The sequence below is a fragment of the Molossus molossus genome, unplaced genomic scaffold (genome assembly GCF_014108415.1).
Source record: "Molossus molossus isolate mMolMol1 unplaced genomic scaffold, mMolMol1.p scaffold_m16_p_19, whole genome shotgun sequence".
Taxonomy (NCBI): domain Eukaryota; kingdom Metazoa; phylum Chordata; class Mammalia; order Chiroptera; family Molossidae; genus Molossus; species Molossus molossus.
In genome coordinates this window covers 11,571,729-11,595,089 of record NW_023425354.1, presented here as the reverse complement: position 1 = coordinate 11,595,089, position 23,361 = coordinate 11,571,729, and the positions used below count along the sequence as shown (strand labels likewise).

Below are 23,361 nucleotides of genomic sequence, written 5' to 3'. Positions count from 1 at the left end.
GTTATGTCTGTTTCCTTCACCAAGTTAGGAAAGTTTTCTGCCATTATTGTTTCAAACAGGTTTTCGATTTCTTGTTCTCTCTCTTCTCCTTCCGGCACCCCCAAGATGCGAATGTTGGCACGCTTGAAGTTGTCCCAGAGGCTCCTTACACTATTCTCCTTTTTTGGATTCGTTTTTCTTTTTGCTGTTCTGATTGGGGATTTTTTGCTTCCTTATATTCCAAATCGATGGTTTGCTCCTTGGATTTACATACTCTATTATTGAAGCTGTGTAAATTATTCTTTATTTCAGTTAATGCCTCCTTCAATTCTAACTGTGTATCCATGATTTCTAACTGGTCCTTTTTAATGCTCTTGAGGCCCTCCCTAAGTTCACTGAGGTTCTCACTAAGTTCACTGAGCATCCTTATAAGCAGTATTTTGAACTCAGTATCTGTTAGGTTGCTTATCTCCATTTCGCTTAGTTCTTTTATTGGGGTTTTGTTCTGTTCTTTCATTTGGGACCTGTTTCTTTGTCTCCTCATTTTGGCTGCCTCCCTGTGTTTGTTTCATTGTAGTACTTAATGAGAGGTATGGGGCTCGCTGAGACCAGATGCTGCTCGTTTGAAAGAATTTAGGAAAAACCTGAAGCAGGATCCAAGACCGGCCAATCCTATGGTTAAGCAAGTGGCAACAGCTTGGGTGGGCTTGAAAATTGGGCGGGGCAGGGCCTCAGGGAGTCAGCAGGACGGGGCTACCAGTGTGAGCCAGGTTGTTGGAGTCCCAGGTATGGAGACTGTCTGCCGCCTCCGGGAAGGGCTCACCAAAGGAACAAAGGCCTCTGATAGCATGTTTGTCCCCGAGAAAGCCCCCTCTCTAGCCCTCGCTCCAGTGCCAAACAGCTCAGTTCTTCCCTGTATGCCTCTGGTGCCCGTCGAGCTGCCTCCCCTCCAAGCTTAGAGGGAGAGAGTCCGATAAGTCCGTGCGCGGGCCCTTTAAGGAGCTGCCTGGGGCTCCAGCCGCCTCAGCCTCCCTGAGCCTCAGTTCCTGCTGGTTTTTCCAGCCAGAAGTTATGGGGACTTCTCTTCCTGGCACTGGAACCCTGAGTGGGGCACCTGGTGTGGGACGGGGGCCCCTCAGTCCTCAGGAAGGACCTTCCCAGCCGCAGGAGCCTCCTGATTTTTATCCGCCACATGTGGGTGTGGGACCAGCCCGTCGCGCCGCCGCCCCTCCTACCAGTCTGGCTGTGGCTGCTGCTTTAATTTCGTAGTTGTAGGACTTCCATTCAGCTTGATTTCAGGCGGTTTTGAATGATGGTTGTTCTGTAGTTCAGTTGTAACTTTGATGTGGTTGTGGGAGGACGCGATACCGCGTTTACCTACGCCACCATCTTGACTGGAAGTCCTCTAAAATTTTATTTTTAATATTTGTAATACTGTTACATGTAAGTCCACAAATATTACTTATTTTCTGACTGTACTTTTGGAAGAAATTATTTAGTTTTGTTTATAATTTCTATGTAATCAAAGTTGTATTCTTTTGGTTAGTGAACTGATATTTTAAAAAAATCCATCTAGAAAAGTTAACAATGGTACCCTTATTTATTATTGCACATGATATATTTTAAAATAGCAACAATTTTCACTTAAAGGTTGGGCTGAGCTGATACTTAACTTGTAAATGCTAGTGGGTTGAGGTTAAAGACATGGAACTGAAATCTGGCCAATGAGAACAAAAACAATACATATTCTTAAATATGTTTTTATTGATTTCTTTTTAAGAGAGAGTGGAAGGGAGAGAGAGATAGAAACATCAGTGTGAGAGAAAGAGACATCCATCAGCTGCCTCTTGCCCACCCCGGCACTGGGGATCAAGCCTGAAATCCAGGCATGTGCCTCAACCGGGAATCGAACTGGGTGGACCTCTACATCCATGGGATGACGCTCAGTCCACTGAGCTACACCAGCCAGGCTCTATTCTGTATTAAAATTTAAACTATCAAATCAATAGATTTGATTGTGAATTTATAGGAATTCTAGCAGTATGAAATTTGGCTGCTTTCCCCAAAGGCAGCTTCAGTGAAGACTGGAAGGATCATAAGCTAATTCATATTGCCCTTCTGTGTTGGGATCTGAGCACATAAAAAGGATGTTTTTTTTTTTTAAAAAAATAAAATCCAAGCACAATACTTTGGAACCTAAAAGTCATAGTGACCAAATAGTCATTCCAGGCTGAGCTTCTCTCTCTCTCTCTTTTTTTTTGTTATCAGCTCTGCTGATGAGGTTGTGTTCATAAGACCCTTCCAGCCTGTGAGCTGCAGTATCAGCTCAGGTTTCCTCTGCCCATTTAAGATCAGTGTAGATGCTGTCATGGGAAACGCACCATGTGTTTGTCCCATCTAACAGTTGACAATTACAGATGCTTTAAGCCTTCATTTTATGACCAAAACATTTTACTCCCATCTTTTTTGCATAAATGATAAATTTATTTTGATAAATTTTTTAGAAGGGATACTTTAAATTCATACTTGAAGTCAGGTTTTAGCTTTTATATTTATATATACATTCTGTGTAGATGGAATAGCTTTTTAAGGCCTACTGTGGGACTATGGCATTAAGAGCTTGCTTGCACAATTTAAGGAGATCTTTTAATGTACCTTTTTTGGTGAGCATAGAATCCTTGTAATGTAAACAATTGCAGTTGATTTGTTAGCTTACATATTCTTATATACAGTCCTCATTTTACAAAAAGAATGGGTTGTTTTAAAAACTTATTAGTAAGTGGAGTGAGAATACGAAGGCGTTTTCCAATAGAGTTATTATAGTGATTTAGTTCCAGCCCAACCTAAAAAGTACAATTTAATCAACAACATATGAATTATAGTGATATTATTGTTCAAGTTATACCCAGTTAGCATTTATGATATTCTTTTTATGGTACAAGATGTTCCACATTTCACCTTGGGATACCATTTTCTCCTGATTCAGTTCTGCATTTACTGTGCACCTGTGCTATTCAAGGGTCTGTGGGTTTTGGAAAGCTGAGATATTTATGAAAAACGATCTGGTGGGCCAGTTTGAGATGCCCAAGCTATGTACTCACAGGGCAGCCTGTGGTTAGTTAAGTGCTGTGATAGGAGTACAGGCAGGGAAAGGAGAGGTTAACACTGGGGAAACCAGGGAGTCAGGAGCAGGGAACTGAGGTCAAAGGATGGGGTAGCTAAGTGAAGATCCAGAGGTACTTGGTGCAGGGTAAGAATGGCAGTCAGTTTGTTCCAGGATAGATTAGACAAGTATTAAGAGGGCCTCACCAGGACAGTGGCAGTGGGAGTAGAGTATAAGAGACATTCTGCCCCTGGTTGGGCAGGATTTGGAGACTACTCAGCAGGACAGAAGAGGAAGAGTTCAAGATGGTTTTTATAACTTCAGTCTTGCTCTCTTTGGGGAAGATGAGTCTCTGAATTTGAGACAAGTAGCAATGAAAGAGGATGAAATTTGCGGTAAAGTTTATTCATTTGTTTTGAACATCTTGTGTTTGAAGTGCATCTAGCCATTCATCTACCATTAACTGAGCACCCAGTATGTACTCGATCCTCTCTGAGGGGCGGGAATGTACAGGGTCAGGTGCAGGCTGTTGACAAGGTATCTGTACATGGCAGACATGTAAAGTGCTATAGAATAGTTAATAGAAAGTGCCATGGCTGGCACACAGTTGGAATTGTGGTTGTGGAGCTTAGAGTAAAATTAGAGCCAGAGGGACAGATTGGGGACTTATCTGCACCAAGGGAGTCAAGAAAACCAGGAAGTCAGAGTGAGTGGGTCCCCATCCTGGTCTCCATTGTGGAGAATGGCTCATCCCAGAATGAGGGGACTTGGCAGAATGTGCTCCCAGGCCCCCAAGTGGTGGTACTTGGCTTGATACAGGAGAAAAGCACCTCACTAACTGTTCATCCTCTGGGCATTAGGAAGAGGAGAATGAAATAAGTAAGTGGTGGAAGGTGCTACTCTGTAGGATATTGGACTGGGGACTTAGATGTCTCTTCTTTTGCTACCAGGTATTTTTTATGTAGGAAATCTCTGTTAGTTTCCTTAATGAGGACCACACAAGTCCTTGTTTTCTGTGTTTAAATATAGTTTAACATAGAGCAAAGAGTAAAACATCTTTGAGATATAATGTTAAAATTTTCTAAGTATTTAAACTCAAGCTTTAAAAAATATTGAAAATGTCCAAGTTTAATTCAACATCAACTGGATATTTCTTATTATAAAAATATCTTTCATTTGAAAAATTGCAGACAGCAACTAGTAACGTCCTCTCTGGATATCACATGGAAGATTTAGAAGAGGGTAAGTACCAAAGTCTGTGTAACTTCTAGTAGCTGTGTTTCTGGATATTGCTTTTTAATTGATGATTGGGAGGAAATTTACTGAGTTACAGTACACGGAAGTGGAGGTGTAGGGGATTATATAAAAATTTTATTTAAAAAAATAGGTGTGGATGAAAGCAGTTTTTTTTGCTGGCCCCTTTTCTTCGAATAATGGAGTAATGATGGTACGAAACACCAGAGATCATCTACTTCATTTTCTTGCCTCCATGTAGTTCAAAATTTAAAGCTCATTCTTAGCAATCCTTAGAGTGAGAGATCTTTTCTCCTCTGTCTATCCCAGGCTAGTATAATGACTACTTTTTGGAAGTTCTGATCTGTAAATTGAGTTGTTCCTGCCACCATTAAAATCTCTTGCCAGAGGAAAAGGAAGAGACACTAGCATTCATTGAAGGCTTGCTGGATACTGTGTACTGCCATAGTGGGTTTCATAACATGTGCACTGACTTCTTATAGCCCTTCTCCATCTTTTTGAGAGGTGATGAAACTAATATTTATTAAGGTTCATTAATTTCCCCAGTCACACAGCTAGTAAGGGATGAAACCCAGCTTTAAATTCAGCCTGGCTGAATATCTTTATATTTTAGTGGGGGCAGGGCAGCACAGTGACATGTAGCAATAGAAAATTGCTCTGCGGTCCTTGTAAACTTGTGCTCAGCCTCTGTAACTCTAAGCCGTATTTTCTCTGGCTTATTATATTCTAAACGAATCAAAGCTCATTGTATTCAGAAGTAAACAAATGTTATTTTTTTAGCTCCTACCTTAGAATTCAACTTTTTGAACTTTATTTCCATTGTAAAAAAGGATTACTTTATGCAATGACATGTGTCAGACAAATCCTAAGGAACATGGGTGGTAATGTGTAACTTTCTCTCACTCAGTATGCAGTTTTGCAATTTGTTCTATAAACTTTCCTTCCAGGATACATAATTTTCTCATTCCTGAAGTATTCCTAATAGAGACACATCTCATACTTAAGAAATGACAAGCATGCCAGCATCCCCCCCCCCCCGTTAGTTGATTGAAAAGAGACTGCACTGGAAAAATGCCCACCAGTTGCTATGATAGAGTCAGGGTCATAGATTTGATTTAGCTGCTTGATAACTTCTTTGTGTCTTCAGTGATTTTCAAGTTTCATATGGTTAATTTAACTCACTTGATTGGCCAATTACTTTTTTGGTAGAGGCAAGTGTGTCATGTTCTTTTTACATCATCTGGGATGATGTGTGTGGAGGGTTTATAGAATTTCTTACACAATAAAATATCAGAATTATTAGCAAGCCTCAAATGATAAGACTACATCCTGATTACTTTCTAGGATCTTGTAATGGTTGGCATTTCCGCCCACCACCTAGAGGAATCACAAGCAGCGAGGAATATACTTTGTGTAAAAGGTAACGTGAATTTTTTTTTAAACCCATGATATGTTTTATTCTAAGGATAGTTAATTTCCTTCACTTTTTTAAAGAAGAGAATATGTGAAGGAAGAAGTGTAATGATTGAATATAAAATGGTTTATTTTTAATTTGAAACAAGCCATAATGGTCATTATCGTTAAATAATAAAAGTCAAAGCCATATTGATGAGCCTTTTTTAAATTATAAAAACAATGATATAAACGGAGATTGTTAAGACTTGTTTAGAAATTTCTTATTATACCAGTTAGATTAATATAATACCAGTTGAACAGAATTTAATTGCTGGTCTCTTGCTTATGTGAAATTTACCTAAGTTATGGTAATTGAAATTACTTTATATAAACTGAAGTAGAAGATAAAATGAATGAAGAATTATTAAATTATTTTAATAACTTTTCTAAAAAATCTATTGTCTTCTTCATGTGATTTTTACATAGAATTTGAGAATTATATTTGAAGGGCTAATCTTTCATAACTTAATAATTATGTATTAAGGTGGGAAGAATTAGTCATATTTAGAAAGGTGAACTCTTCTTTTTATAAGCACTAGTAACTAGTGGGATTTTAGATATACAATCTCATTCTCTAGATTGCTTTTTTTTTTTTTTTTTTTTATCCTCACCTGAGGATATTTTTCCATTTTTTGTACAGATAGAGTGGGAGGGAGAGAGAGAGAGAGAGAAACATCGACGTGAAGGGACACATCGAGTGGCTGCCACCCGCACGACCAACCAGGGCCGGGGACAAACTGCAACCGAAGTACATGCCCTTAGCGGGAACCGAACCCGGGTCTCTCCGGACCGCAGGCCGACACTCTAACCGCTGAGCCAAACTGGCCAGGGCTCTAGATTGCTTTTGATGAAAGAAATTTGATATGTAGCTTTGATGATTGAATATTTAAGATTTTATAATAGAAATAAACTAAGTATTGAATTTTGAAAATCCTGATGGCATCCTATGGCAGGAGAGGTAGACCTCAATCCGGTTATGCAAAGGAAATGTAAAAAAAAATTATAGTCCAAATGAGAATATCCGACTTTCAATCTTTAGGGGAATAATTTAAAAGAAAGCAGTAGAACAAAGGAATATTTGACTCATTAAGACTTAAGAGAAACGAATGCATGATTTTAAACATGTTTTATGAAGCATAAGATCACTTAATAAGTAATATAATTTGAGTTCAAGTGCTTTGTGTATCATCAAGAAAAGCTTTATATATACTCACCTTTTCAAATAGGGTGAGCCATTTGGTAATTTAAGTTGTACTGTGGTTCATTTTATATTTCTTACTATCCATATTTTACCAGTTGAAACACTGATATAATATCACTCTTTTCTCCATTTTGCTATTTATGGTTTAATTTTTAGTTTTTTAATTTATCATAATATGCTTTATTTTATTATGCTTCAATTATTTAAAAATTGACTGGACCCATAATTTTGCAGGATATTTATAACTTTAAAAAAGTAACGATCCAAGTCTTAACATTTTTATCTGTTGTTGACTACTGACTTGTCAATTGAATTTTCTGAGTCATAAACACAGAGAGACCATTAACTCTGTAACCTTTAAAATAAACATTTGTGAATGTACCTATTAAATAATTTAATCCATTTAATTGTGATTCTTAAATAAAACTTTTATTCTGAATTTATTTAAAACTTCAAGCAAATTAATATAGTCTAATATTTTCAATGAAATGTAGGTAATAGTAATATAGAAAAGAGTAAAGGTAAAAAAAGGAAGCCTTAAAAATGATAATTAATGTTATAGTAAATTATTTTTCCGAATGAAATTCTTTGTGGAAAAATTTCTTTAAGTCATATCATTTTGGGAAGTAGGGCATACCTGTGTTTGACAAACTAATCCACTTGATGTCAGTGTTGCTATAAAAATTTCTGCTCTAAGAGGAATTTTGTAATAGAGTTGTTACATCACGAAGGTAGCTACCTTTTCAATGGTGGGTTTTTGTGGGTGGAGGGTGGTTATGACTGCGTTCTGCTTTAGCATCCCCTTGTTCCAAAGAAGGTCAGTGAATATGGGGAGTTGCTGTTTGACAAACTGTTGTAAATGTTCTCTAAACCTCTTCTTCCTCCTCTGTGTGAGACAGTGTGATAAATATGGCCTTTCAGGAGATTAAGTTTTGTTTTTGTTATTGAAGAGTTGGAGGGCAAATGCTGAAAGTTTATCTTTAAATGGTCCAACAAAGTATATGATAAAACAGTCTTTCCTATTCTACTTAGATTTTTAGAGCAAGGAATCTGTAGGTATGGTGCGCAGTGTACTTCAGCACATTCCCAGGAAGAACTAGCAGAATGGCAGAAAAGATATGCTTCACGGTTGATAAAATTGAAACAGCAAAATGAGAATAAACAGTTCTCAGGCAGTTACATGGAAACCTTGATAGAAAAGTGGATGAATTCATTATCTCCTGAGAAAGTGGTGAGGAAAATAAACTGCATTTTTTTTTGTTTGTTTGTTTTAAATAATGACCTTGTTTGAGTCTTGACTTTATTTTGTGCTATATTTTGGTTTATTTCATTATCCTCTACATGAAGAACTTGATTCTTGATAACGTCTTTTTAGTAGCAAAAGTAGAGCCGTTTGCTAAAATAAAGGGTAGAACTAAGCTGTTTGGAGATTTACAGGTATTAATTTATTTTCATTCAGGGAGTTTTTACTGCCATTTATTTTGTTGTTTGTTTTCTTATGTCTCTTATTTTAGCTTTGTTATATTTTGTTTTTATACAAATAACTGAAAATTAATGTATAAGATACCTTGCTTTGTAAACAATTTCGTCACATCTTTCTGTTGACATTTAATTAGTATGCCAGAAGTTTTGTATGTCTTTCAGGAATAAAAATGTAACATGAGTTGCTCTCTATTTTCAGCTTAGTGAATGTATAGAAGGAGTAAAGGTGGAACATAGTCCTGATCTGACGGTCACTGTCAACACCAAAAAGTCTCACCAGACGTGGACCTTTGCTCTCACCTGTAAGGTATGAATTTTGTGCTACTTAAATGATGTAAAATTTTTTCCAATTTTCTTAAAGCTTTTTTTGGCCTTTAAATCTCTGTGCTAAAAGAGCATTGAAAATGTTTTAATCTAAGTACATTTTAATGTAGGTTCTATGTTGTGCTAACATGTATTTCTATATTTTGATCATTAAAGGTACAATTTTTGTAGATTTTGAGGTAAAATTTTTCTAGGTGTTTAGATGCTTATTTATTTATTTATTTATTCATTTATTTGTTTGGTAAAGAGGTCTTCGACATACTTTCTTCCAAACTTGGAACATAGGATGGGGTTCATGGCTTATAATTAACTATTTAAAATTTTAATTATTTTATCTGGCAGTTCTACGATTTTTAGATTTGATTTGATGAAATCACAAATTCTGTAATAATGGGATTTTGATATGAGATATTTCACAGTGCTTCCCATCTTGGATTTAAATATTCAAAGTTTACAAATGAAGCAAAGTAAAAGTTTCTATGACTATATGCAGTGGAAAAGGTTTGTGTACTTTTTGTTGGCATTCCACTGTACCATCTGCATCTTGGGATGAAAAATCTGGGAACATTAAGCTTTAGCCTTGAACCCAATCCAGTACTTTCAGGGGTAACTACCCACCTGTGAAGACTTCCTGTTGAGCCTAGATAAAGTCGGAGGTCAGTGGTCATAAGTGATAGCCTTTGCCACAATGAAAGGTGAACACATCACAGAAAGAGTGGGGGAGCTAGTGATGTAGCATAAATATATCATTTTTTAAAAGTTCAACTTTGTTTAATTGACATAAATATATCATTTTAACAGCAGATTTTTTTTTTAACCATTCTGATTTTTTTTCTTAAGTGGCTTATGAGCACAATTTATATTTTAAACAGTATATTAGAAGCATGGGAAAGTAAAAGTCCCTTATGGAAATATTTTCATTGAAGAGCCCAATTACAATTGGATTTTTTACCCCCTTGTACTCAATGAATTATTTTAACTTCCTTGTAGCCTGCAAGAATGCTGTATCGTGTAGCATTGCTTTATGATGCTCATCGTCCTCATTTTAGTATCATTGCAATATCTGCTGGAGATAGTACTACCCAGGTATCACAAGAAGTCCCAGAAAACTGTCAAGAATGGATAGGAGGAAAGATGGCCCAAAATGGATTAGATCATTACGTGTATAAAGTCGGGATAGCATTTAACACAGAAATATTTGGAACTTTTCGCCAAACCATAGTTTTCGACTTTGGATTGGAACCAGTACTCATGCAAAGAGTAATGATTGATGCAGCTTCTACAGAAGGTAATATTTAGACTTTTTTCCCCTGATAACGATGTATTAAAAGGCACTATCGTAGAAACATTGAAAGATATGTATTGGCCCCTGAATGTTCCATGATAGGGAGGGACTAATAAGGAAAAAATATCCCAAATTAATTGAGTCATTTACTGTGTGATAGGATTAGAATGGTTCACATTTGCCCTTTCTCTTTATACAGTCATCAGGCAAAGCATACTTTGAGATTCCCCAAACTTGAATGAGCAGAGAATCAGGTCTGTCTTGATCTGCCAACTTTATTATTAAAGTAAGATGATTTTAACACAGTAAAACCTTTTAATATTAGCTTGGGTAGAATATCATTTCAGTGGCAGTCATGAGTACACCTACAGTGTCTGTTCCCATGTCCAATGGGCTGTCCAGTTAACTTTGATGATAGTGCATTATCTCCGAATGAAAAGTCCTAAATACAAGCTTTCATAAGTTGGTTTTGTACAGTTACTAGTGTAAAAGAGACCTAGGCACCTTTAATAGAATCTGCTCCGTGTCCTTGGGAAGAAGTCCGTGATTTCAACATGTAAGCACCACCTGTAGAAGAGATGAATTTCCTTGTGTGTTTTGTCATATTGCTACATACACCTAACTTTTATGCAAAGATCCAAAAAGACAGAGAAAGGTAATGTTAGCCTACATTTCTTTGGCACTTGCTTGGATGTGTAAGTGCTTTATTTTATTTAACGAATACTAAATATTTAACAAACACTTCATATAGCAGAGCTCTATGAAACTTGCTTTTATATTATATAACTTACCGTATTGGGGAGCATGTTTTTCCTTTGTACCACAAAGTCCCATTTATAAGAACTAGATTTTTTTTTTTTAATGAGCAAATGCTAGGATTTAATTTTTTGGACATAGTGAACAGGTGGAACTGGTTCTGTCTCCTTCTTTAGCTGCTGGTAAGGTTAAAGCAACCTCTGTGTCCAATTTGAACATTTAAGCATTACTTTCTTGTTTATCTGCTAACATTATTTCCCAGACGCATTTTACCCTGATTTCTCACTTATTTTGATTTCTTTGATTTGTTCTTATTCTGTTGTATTCTATTTTTGTCATCTTGGTACTCTTTGAAATCAAAATGTTATATCCCGTAGCCAATTTGTGATAATTAACAAAATGAAAATATTTGGTTTATATTTACTAATATAAATTTTTTTCTGTGAGGGGCCAGATAGTAAATACTTTGTGTTGCAGGGCAGATGATGTCTGTCACAATTACTCAGCTCTGCGTTGTAGTGACAAAGCAGCCATAGACAATGTGTAAGTGAATGGGCTTGACTGTATTCCAGTAAAACTTTATTTTCAAAAACAGCATCAGGCTGGATTTGTCTCACATAATGGGGTTTGCCTATTCCTGTATTAGTAAGTTGCTTTTAGAGACTAGAACTTGAGACAACAAGGAAGTACCCTTTTTCAATTATAAGGAGATTTAAATCATCAGGAGAGACCAACATGCATCCCTTCCTCAACTAGAACTCTGAAAAGATGTCTTGGCTTACATCTGGGTTATATTTTAAAAGTTTGCTTTGAGACTGGTGGATTGTAATTCAGGGCTCATTTGTTATAGAACTAGTTTGTGTTGTCAAGAATCTGTACTAGTTAATAAAAGCCTATTTAGTAAAATAAAGTGTTGCCTTGGCTGGTTTGGTTCAGTGGCTAGAGCATCGGCCCACGGATCAAAAGGTTTTAGGTTCTATCTATTCCTGGTCAGGGGCATGTACCTGGGTTGCAGGTTCGATCCCTGACCCCAGTTGGGGTTGTGCAGGAGGCAACTAATCAATGTGTCTCTCTCACATCAATGTTTCTCTCTCTCCCTCCTTCCCTTCCACTCTATCTAAAAATCAATGGAAAAATATTCTCAGGTCCAGCCGAGAATATTGGTTGAGCATCAACCCATGCACCAAGAAGTCACCAGTTTGATTCCCGGTCATGACACATGCCCAGGTTGTGGGCCCTATCCCTAGTGGGGTGTATGCAGGAGGCAGCCAGTCAGTGTTCTCTCTCATTGATGTTTCTATCTCTCTCTCCCTCTCCTTCCTGTTCCTAAAATCAGTAAAGGAAAAAATAATTAAAAAAAAAATTCTCGGGTGGGGATTAACAACAACAACAAATACACATATATATGTATATATAAAGTTAAATGTCTGAAGATTTCAGGCACCCAATGGACTTGAGAGATTGAGGGTGCTTTGGTTACTTTTCCTCAGATATGTTCTATTTTTCTAGTTGCAGAAAAATCAGAGTGAACAGACTTCAGAGTCAAATAGAATTGAATTAGAATCCTGATTTTCTACTTATTACCTTTGTGACCTGGGGCAGAGTGCTTAACATCTCTGAGCTTCATTTGGAAACATCTGTAAATGGGGCTAGTAATATCTGTCTTAGAGGATTATCATGAGAACTAGAAATAGGCCTTGCATAATATCTGACACACAGTAGGCACTTAGTAACTTGTAGCTATTATTATTATCTTTTTTTTTTTTTTTTTTAAATTCTCACCTGAGGATATTTTTCCATTGATTTTTAAATAGACTAGGAAGGAGTAGAGGGGGGAAGGGGGAGAGACAGAGAGAGAGAGAGAGAAAGAAACATCGATTGGTTGCCTCCCGACCGGGACGGGGGCCAGGGATTGAACCTGTAGCTGAGGTATGTGCCCTTGACTGGAAATCGAACTTGAACCTCTTCAGTCCACGGGCTGACCCTCTAACTGCTGAGCCAAACTGGCCAGGGCTGTAGCTATATTTTTATCATTAGCTATTATTAGGATAATTTCTGGCTTACGAACAGAGTGAAAAAAGTAGTAAGAGAGGAGGGTGGTTTCTTTTTTGAATGAGGACTGAGACTAGTACTAGCAGAAGGACTGAAAAGCAGAGATGAAGAACCAAGTCATTAAGGCCACAGCACCTACAGGCCACTTGGCAAAATAATACAATATAGGGGGTGGAAGATAAGTTGTCCAAAATGACTGATATTTTGAGTGTGGTAACTGGAAGAAATAGAGTCTCATTTCTGATGTTTCTAATGTATATCAGTTTGAAAACAGTACATTTTTATATTTCAATCAGATATGGTAGAAGGAATTCATTCAGACAGGTGTATTCTCCCATTTGGAACCAATACTATACCATTCTTCTTTTTAATAATACTCTATCTTTTATTAAGTGACCTCTTCCCAGTTTGATTTATTTGCCAATTTTATTTTAAACAAGGTTTTATTTCTACGTAGTTATGTTACGGAAAATAATTGAAAAAAAGTAAAGCATTTTCTTGAACTAATTTGGGTACCTTAAAACAGTTTCACATAGTGAATGAAGTTTATTTTTCAAGGACAGAGGAAAAATATTACAAGAGAACAATACAAAATGTGCAAACTATATTTTATTATATGAGATTTTAACATTATATAAAGGAAAACTTAAATCTAGTTTAGGCAAGCTAGATGACATTTGGTTAATTATTTTGTCATTACTTAAATTAGCTGATAATTTTTAGTTCTTTGTCAGATATTTTCTATACTGTTAAAATTGATGTCATTGAATATCTTGATGTTTTGTTAAGTTCTTAAAAAAATTTTTTAATTGAGTTTTTAGAGAGAGGAAGGGAGAGAGAGATAGAAACATTGATTGGCTGCCTCCTGCATGCCTCCTACTGGGGATTGTGCCTGAAACCCGGGCATGTGCCCTGACTGGGAATCGAATCAGAACCTCTCAGTCCACGGGACTGAGCTCAATCCACTGAGCAACACTGGCTGGGCATGTTTTCAATTTTTTATTGTGTGACTGTATTTGTTTCAGTGTGTACAGAGTCCCACCAGTATTTTAGAGAAATGAAAGTAGGATATAAACAATATTTGTTTCTCTCGTCTAAAAGTACTAGTTAGTGTTTTTTTATTATTATAGCAGAGTGCTTGTCAGCAAAAAAAATTGAGGGCAAAAGACTTGTTCATGTGATCACAATTTTATAAAACATTTTGAAATAATAAAAATGTAGACTGTGAGTCTCATGTTTTTTAAAAATATTTTTTCTTTATTAATTTATTAAAAATATTTTTTTTCTTTATTGACTTTAGAGAGAGAGAAAGGAGAGGGAGAGAGAGAGATAGAAACATTGATGAGAAAGAACATCGATTGGCCGCCTCCTGCATATCCCCCACTGGGGATTGGGCCCACAACCTGGACATGTGCTCTGACCTGGAATTGAACCATTGACCTCTTTGTGCATGGGTTGATCCTGAACCACTGAGCCACACCAGCCAAGTGTGAGCTTCTCATTTTTACCTGTTCCTGGAATATTTGTGCGGGTCACATTCAGAGACATTGAAATTGGTGACAGTGTAACTGACAGTCTGGCTGATTTCACCTCCAGCCTCAGCCAGTTCATTATTTGAACTTCCTTGGCCTAGAATTATAAGAAAAATGTTACTCCATGTACAGGTTTGCCAAATGCAGTTGGGAATTGGGGAATGGAATTAGGTCTGGGCTTTATCATGTTTCCATACAATTTTGATAACATTATCAATTATATCACAATATAATTTGGTTTCTACACACGCACAAAAATGTAGTGATGCTGTGAAACTAGAATTTGAATAGGAACTATCTCTATTATTTCTTCCATTTGATTGGCTATTCATTGTTTAAATAAGTTTTTGTCTTTAAATTGATGCTGGGAACTTACATTTCTCTTTCATAAAGTTAAAAATTTGGGCCTCGGTGGATCTTTTATTTAGCTCTATGTTTCTAAAACTGTTCCACAGAAATTAATAGAAGTTATACACATTAATAATAGGTAAATAATTTCATGTCCAAATACGTTTAAAAGTTGTGCACGCTCTATTTCCCTGTTAGAGATTCACAGTACACCTCAGTAATTTAAGGTTCAGTGATCAAGTTACATAGCAGAGATTTTTAAATTATTGTTCATTATTGAACTAAAAAGCCTACTTACTTTGGTTAATTTAAATTTGAACTGAGAAGAAACTCCACAAGTTTTTTTGTTTCTTGTCTTTTACATGAAGCATCCAGATATTTTTTGTTTGCAGGTCATTTTTTGTTTGGAATTTTTTCCCCTCTAGTCGTTTGGCAGTCCTGCAAGCTGGGAAACGTATAACTTTAATTTTGTTTTCTTCAGTGTTTTCCCCTTGTTGGTACAGTTCAGGTTCAGAAAAGGATACAATATGTTCTAAAAAATTTTTTTGGATTAAAGATGTGCTTTTCAAAAATATGTGGTAAAAGACATCTATGAAAGAAGGAAGTTTGTGAGTTTTCCCCTTGCTTAGAAAACAAACTGCATTTATGCTTTATACTACAATTTTGAGTAATGGAAAATTTTTACTGGGAAAAATTGATTTGGAATTCTGCTTTGAATATCTGAAAGCTACATCTTGAAATTGATTTTCATATTTAAATATGGAAATTTGGTATCACACATTTCTCTACTTTGTGTATAACAGTGTATGTTAACACTAGCATTAAAATTTAGTATGACCTAAAACTGATCTCCATCTGCCAAAGTAGCTGATAAATTAAGAACATTTTATATATATTAAATATAAATTATTTAAAAGTATGTGATTATAAAGCAATAGAAAAATCAATTTTAAAAATAGTATGTTTGTCAATAAAAGATAACTATGAGTGGAAGCATGTAAAAAATATGAGAGACTCCTATGCTTTTATTTTCCTATTTTAACTTTTTATTAGCTTGCAAAGAGATGGAAAACAGGGACAGACAACATGGAAAAGCTCAGAGGTGTTCAATCTTCTGTGTAGCAGATTGGCAAAAAGAATGATGTTGAAATGGATAGCTGAAATGGTAGTTTGGGATTACTTTTGGATTTTAGTTTATTGTTAATTTGGGCAGTCAGCACTTGTAAAGCCACGGACAAAAATGTTTTCTAAGGATTAGAGTGTGCTATCTGATTTTGGAATTTGGAAACATTTCATCTCATTCTTTTTAAGTCCTAGATAAATGCAGCTTTAAAAAAGAAGAAACAGATTTCATATTTAACATGCATTATTGCATGCTTCTTTTGTGGTGGCCCTTGTGCTGGGTACATAGAACACTGGATTTTTTTTCTCCTTACTTCCTATGCACTCTCTAGGTACTGTTAAGGATATTTTCAAGTCTGCTTTGTACTACATATTGCAAGACAGACCAACTCTTTGGATGCTTTATTAGAATAGTAACTGTGTGGCTGAAGTGAGCCCTGCTGTTCTCAGTAATCAGAAGGCAGACAAGGGAAGTTGGGGATCATACCTTGTGTCAGACTAATTATTCTAACCTCGAATTCAGTTTTTGACAGTAGTAGCTCTTCACTTATGTTATCTTAAAAAATATTTAGGTATATTCTAATTATCTTTAACTTTTTCTTACGAATTTCTCTTAGAATATATTTATAGCTTCTACGTACCATCTATCAGGGTAACAAATTCCATAGGTGTGTCATTTCTTTCAGGTTTGCTCTCAAATTTATTATTACAGGAGTTGGTTAATAAGTCACTGTTAAACTTTCCTTATGTGGTTTTATGAATATTGACCCTTACCTGTTCACTCTTCATCTTTCCAGAGTGGTTTTCATTTGAGCCTAATTTAGCTTGAAGGAAAGTCTTACCAAGGGTAAACTGGCTCAGGCTGCCCTGAGTAGTGCATATGTGGAGGTTAGATGTTAGCAGATAGGCACGTGATAGGTGGGGGTGAAATGAGCCCCAGTGGTAGTCATGTCCAGTTTCCACAGGGAGTCCTCACCTCCTTCCTCTATTTAAAGAGGAACTCTTAAGATCTAGTGAACTCTTAGCACTGTAAGTTAGGTGGGTAATTAAACAGGTTTAATAAGCTGCTTTTTTCAAATGAGAGGATTGGAGGCAGAAGTTTGAAGTTCAGATAAAGGTAGGAAAGAGAGATGGTTTTTGCAAAATGTATCTTTAGTTGTAGACTTTTTTTTTTTAATCTTCACCCAAGGACATTTTTCCATTTTTTGTTCAGATAGATGTTCAGATAGAGTGGGAGGGAGGGAGAGAGAGCGAGAGCGAGAGCGAGAGCAGAACATCGATGCAAAAGGTACACATCGAGTGGCTGCCACCGGCACGACCAACCAGGGCCAGGGACAAACTGCAACCGAGGTACATGCCCTTAGCGGGACCGAACCCAGGTCTCTCTGGACCACAGAGAGCGTCTCTCTGGACGCTCCAACCACTGAGCCAAACCAGCCAGGGCGGTTTGTAGACTTTTTGATGCTGGCACTCGTGGATTTTTTTCAGGATTCTTTCTGCTCCCTAAACTCTCCCTTCCTCTGTACTGTGTTTATAGTCATTAAAAAAAAAAGGAATAACATTTAACATTCTTTGGAGAATGGTTTTGAAATTGTCCTACCTATTTGAAGATACTAATATTAAGAATTTTATAAAATCAGGATGGTAATCATAGCATTACATAGATAAAATGAGAAAAATATTACTGTTTCTCATGCCACTTTTCCCAAAAAGCCGACTACTTCTAGCCCAGAGTAGAATAACTTTCTGTGTAATTTGCTTTGCTTATTAAATATGTGATACAAAAAGCTTTTTTAAAGGAAAGCAATACTGTAGTAAGTTGGTTATTATCCCAGTTACTTAAATATCAGGAACAACTAGTGATTTTTTAATTAATATGAACATAATATTGATCTAGGCATCATCTGAATCAGTTTATTACCTAAAATAAAATTATAAACTATAATTCCCCATCCCAAAGAGTAGTTACAAGCTTTTATTCTATATTAAATAAATTCTTCAACATTACATAGATTTCATAGACTTTAGTTTTTTGTGTTTTTTTTTAATCCTCACCCAAGGATATTTTTCTGTATATCTTCAGATAGAGTAGGAGGGAGAGAGGGAGGGGGAGGGAGTGGAGGAGAGAGGGAGAGACACACATCCACGAGAGAGGGACACATTGACTGGCTGCCTCCCTCCCACATGACCCTAAGCAGGACTGGGGATGAACCGCAACTGAGGTACGGGCCCTTGGCTAGAATCAAACGTGAGACTCATTGGTCTGTGGGCCGATGCTCTACCACTGAGCCAAACTGGCCAGGGCTAGACTTTAGTTTTTAAAAATATTTTTTAAGTTGGGTTATTTGATTTATCACTGTGTTCTTGCCATTTCTCATTTTGACTTTTTAATTAAGGAAGAAAATTATGTACATCCTTGCTTTTTGTTGTTGTTAATCTTCACCTGAGGATATTTTTTCCATTGATTTTTAGATAGAATGTAAGGAGGGAGGGAGAGAGAGAGAGAGAGATTTATGTGAGAGAGACATATCGATTGGTTGCCTCCCTTATGATGCCAAACCTGCAATCCAGGTATGTGCCCAGACCGGGAATCAAACCCTCGGATCCGTGGGTCGACGCTCCAGCTGCTGAGCCAAACTAGCTCAGGCCATACTTGCTATTTTGATAATAATTAGCATCTGATCTTTAGTGAGTAAATATGTTTTAGGAATGTGGGTCTTTGTATAACATATATAGATATTTTTGTAGCTATGCTTTAATGAATGAATAGGTAGTGCCCAATTTCAGAGTGATTTAGGAAGAAAATGAAGTCTACTTTATGAAACTTCAGCTGACCCTAGAACAAGGCACTGACCCCTGCACTGTTGAAAATCTGCATATAACTTTTGGCTTCCCCCAACTTACCTACAAATAGCCTTCTGTAGACCAGAAGTCTTACATAAAAAAAACCGTTAGCACATATTTTGTATATGTAGAATATACTGTATTCTTTTTTTAAAAATATGCTTTTTGTTGATTTTTTTTAGAGAGAGAGGAAGGGAGAGAGAGAAACATCAGTGTGAGAAACATCTATCAGCTCCTTCCTGTGCCCTCTACTGGAAATCGAGCCTGAAACCCAGGCATGTGCCATGACCAGAAATTGAACTGGGACCTCTCAGTCCATGGGACAGTGCTCAGTCCACTGAGCCACACTGGCCAGGCATGCTGTATTCTTTTTTTTTAATCCTCACCCGAGGACATTTTTCGATATTTTGTTCAGATAGAGTGGGAGGGAGAGAGAGAGAGAAACATCGACATGAAAGCGACACATCGAGTGGTTGCCATCCACACGACCCAACCAGGGCCGGGGACAAACTGCAACCAAGGTACGTGCCCTTAGTGGGAACCGAACCCGGGTCTCTCCGGACCGCAGGCCGACGCTCTAACCACTGACCCAAACCGGCCAGGGCATTTTTTTTTTTTTTTTTTAATCCTCACTCGAGGATATTTTTCCATTTTTTTGTACAGATAGAGTGGGAGGGAGAGAGAGGAAGGGAGAGAGAGAGAAACATCGATGTGAAGGGACACATCGAGTGGCTGCCACCTGCACAACCAACCAGGGCCGGGGACAAACTGCAACCGAGGTACGTGCCCTTAGCGGGAACCGAACCCGGGTCTCTCCGGACCGCAGGCCGACGCTCTAACCGCTGAGCCAAACTGGCCAGGGCGCATGCTGTATTCTTAAAGCAGACTAGAGGAAAGAAAATGTTATTAGGAAAATCATAAGGAAGAAAAAATAAATTTATAGTACTTATTGAAAAAAAAATCTGTGTACACGTGGACCGGCATAGTTCAAGTCCTTGTTGTTCAAGGTTAGCTGTTTTTGTGAAGATATTGCAAAAACAGATCATCGTTGTCTCATCTAGAGTATATTAAAAATGCAAATTTTAAATGAGCAGACCATCGTTAGAGCTTTATGATTATAGTTGTATTTATGTTGCCATTTGAGAAACAGTAAAACTGACATTAATAAAAATGCTTTTCAAGGAGCAAAGGGTAGAAATTAGGGTACTTTTTTTTCCTTTTTATTACATTTTTTATGTTTAAATGAGAGCCTTTACATTTTAATCTTTCTTAAGATATTAGGATAAACTATTTTATAATATTGAGAAATTTCTCTTGGTAGATGACTATATGTTTATAATTTATATATAACATTTAATGTAACAAAATCTCTCATGAAGGAAACATGCTAATTATGAATTATACTCTCATTTAAAGATAGCACAAGATAACTTGTCTTTGTACTTCAGAGGCTAACTGATTTCTGTTTAAAATTTTTATTATTTTTTTTCTAAAATTTTAACTTGAGTTGTGAAATCATCTTTCTTATTACATTAGATGAAAAGTGGATCTCTGCCTGATTAGTCAGTTAAGCAACTTTTTTTCTTTTGGTTAAATTTCATATTTACAGGTGTATGTATGTTCCACCCAATAGAAAAGTAACATGCATTGCAAACAGCGTGAGGCTACCCACTGCTCAGAATCTATGTTACAATGAATTTCAACCTATCCTGGTATCCTACATTTTTTTGCAGAGATGTCAAATTTGGATAGATAGTTATTCATTTTGACATTGTGCCTTATTTACAGTATCATTTAACGGCTAAACTGGATTTTTTCTTTTCTTTATTGACGATAGAGATAGGAAGGGAGAGGGAGAGAGAGATAGAAACATCCAATGAGAGAGAACATTGATTGGCTGCCTCCTGCATGCCCCACACTGGGGATTTGGCCCACGACCTGGGCATGTGCCCTGACCGGAAATTAAACTGGTTACCTCTTGGTGCATGGGTCGATGCTCAACCACTGAGCCACACTGGCCAGGCTGAAATGGATTTTCTTAAAAAGTGGCATTTGAATGGTACATCATAACTGCATTTTAATGTGGAATAAGTGTTTTCTGTGAATGTTTTCTAAAACGTTTTCATTTAAGTTGACTTTCAGAGTTTCACTGTGCTTTACCACACAAGAAAAGATTTAACGCTTCATAGTTTTCTGATCTTCTCTTTCTGTAATGGGACAGGTATTGGTAGTAGGAGGAGAAAAGTGAGTGTCACCTGACAGATTTTTGTTTATTAGGAATTTATTGTATCTTCTTCCTACAGATCAGATTTCTCTTGACTGATGAATTTAGTTCTAAATGTTAGTCTGTATTTTTAAGCTGTTAATAATGATTTCTGGTATTCCCTAGCCTGGTGTAAGAAAAAATGTTTTTTATGTGGATTCACAGTTATGTTATTTTGTTAAGGTAGACAAAAAAATATTTCTGATATGGGGAAAATATTCTGTCAAATGGGTTTTCATATTGTTCTGTTTTTAATTTTAGCTTTAGCATATAAAATTCTCTTACCAAAATGTACAGTGCATTATTTGAGAATTTTAATGTTGTGTTCTTTTATAAATGTGTTTTTTGTTTCCATTTAGATCTTGAATACCTGATGCATGCAAAACAACAGCTAGTAACCACAGCTAAGCGTTGGGATTCTTCTTCTAAGACTATTATAGATTTTGAACCTAATGAAACTACTGATTTGGAGAAGAGCCTTCTTATCAGATACCAAATTCCTCTCTCTGCTGACCAGCTATTTACCCAGTCCGTTTTAGACAAATCATTGACCAAGACCAACTATCAGTCACGGTTGCATGACCTTCTTTATATTGAGGAGATAGCCCAGTATAAAGAAGTCAGCAAGTAAGTTACGTTAGAAACACTTTTCTTATTTTTGGTTAATCTCCCCTTTGGATGGTATTTTTCATTTTGAAAATGGAGGTGTGCCTACATGAAGACAAGTAGTAAAATGGTTATTATTCATTGGCTGTTAATTCAGTAGCTGTATATGAGCTTCTTTTTTCTTTTTTCTTTTTTTTTTTGTTAATCCTCACCCAAAGATATTTTTCCATTGATTTTTATTTATTTATTTTTTTTATTAAAAAAATTTTTTTTGCGCCCTGGCCGGTTTGGCTCAGCGGTTAGAATATCAGAGATACCCAGGTTCGGTTCCCACTAAGGGCGCGTACCTCAGTTGCGGTTGTCCCCGGCCCTGGTTGGTCGTGCGGGTGGCAGCCACTCGATGTGTCCCTTTCACACTGATGTTTCTCTCTTTCTCTCTCTCTCTCTCTCTCTCTCTGTCTCTCTTTCTCTTCCTCTCTCTCCCTTCCACTCTATCTGAACAAAAAATGGAAAAATGTCCTAGGGTGAGGATTAAAAAAAAAATTTTTCTTTCTTTATTGAATTTTAGAGAGAGATGAAGGGAGAGAGAGAGAGAGATGGAAACATCAATGAGAGAGAATATCGATTGGCTGCCTCCTGCATGCCCCCCACTAGGGATCGGGCCCACATCCTGGGCATGTGCCCTGACTGGGAATCAAACTGGTGACCTCTAGGTGCATGGGTCAACATTCAACCACTGAGCTGAATGGCCGGGCCCCATTGATTTTTACATAGAGTAGAAGGGAGACAGGTAGAGAGAGGGATTGAGAGAGAAAGAGAGAAACATTGACATTGATGTGAGAGAGACACATCAATTGGTTGCCTCCTGCATGATCCTGACTGGGGCTAGGGATCAAACCTGCAACCCAGGTATGTGCCCTTGATTGAGAATCCAGCCTGTGACCCTTTGGTGCCTGGATGAACACTCTAACCAATGAGCCACACCAGCCAGGGCACTTAGTGGAATCTTAAGAGACCATTTTGGAGTATCATTGCAGAAGTTTAGAAAATGTTATAATTAACTTATGGGTATTTAATATTTTATTAAAGTTTATAAATTATTCCATATTTGTTATTTTAGAACTTATAACCAAAGATCAGTAAACTTATAGATTGTTTTTAAAATACTATTTTAAATAGAAATTTATCTGAATGAAAAAAGAATAAACCCTACAAACTTGTAGAGGTCAGATTCTGATTAAGAAATTAAACAGATGAAAATTCCCTCCCAAGAGCACCTCAGAAAGGCTTCTAAAGCCAATATGAGAGGGGCTTAGACATATCTGGAATATGAAATGAGCAGTGGTGGCAAAGTAGGTTGCTGTATTTCTGGAGGGCTGTTTGGCAGTTTGTATTAAGGATCTTTAGAAAGGTTGAACCTTTGGTGTAGTAATTGTACTTATGAAGAGTCATCCTGAAGAAATAATCAGAGGTGAAAATAAAGATATCTGTACGCAAGTATCTTTCAAAGAGTAGTGAAGAATAAGTTGTGGGCTGAGACCCATTTTAAACCAGAAGACAGTAGTATGGGGTGAATGGACGCATTCCTCAAGTGACTTGGATATACAATGACAGTAGTATGTATTCTCTGTGCACTGAAGTATGTCTTTTTTGAGACTTGGTAGTCAGACCTACCACATGATTGACAGGATATTTCCCAAGGTCCACAGAACGTGTTGGTAATTTGTGATCAACAATTTAAGCAGAATATTACTA

The 23,361-nt window shown here is 36.9% G+C and overlaps 1 protein-coding gene across 4 annotated transcripts in view; it reads left to right on the top strand.

Annotated features, from left to right (window-relative positions):
* The window catches only part of HELZ (helicase with zinc finger), a 164,026-nt gene that overhangs the window by 56,546 nt on the left and 84,119 nt on the right, over positions 1-23,361 (top strand). For all 4 annotated transcript variants that reach the window (XM_036269913.1, XM_036269914.1, XM_036269910.1 and 1 more), the window contains 6 exons: positions 4,273-4,324; positions 5,681-5,756; positions 8,025-8,223; positions 8,674-8,781; positions 9,789-10,086; positions 21,360-21,627. In XM_036269913.1, coding sequence (XP_036125806.1) covers positions 4,273-4,324; positions 5,681-5,756; positions 8,025-8,223; positions 8,674-8,781; positions 9,789-10,086; positions 21,360-21,627 — 1,001 coding nt within the window. The remainder of the gene's footprint in view (positions 1-4,272; positions 4,325-5,680; positions 5,757-8,024; positions 8,224-8,673; positions 8,782-9,788; positions 10,087-21,359; positions 21,628-23,361) is intronic.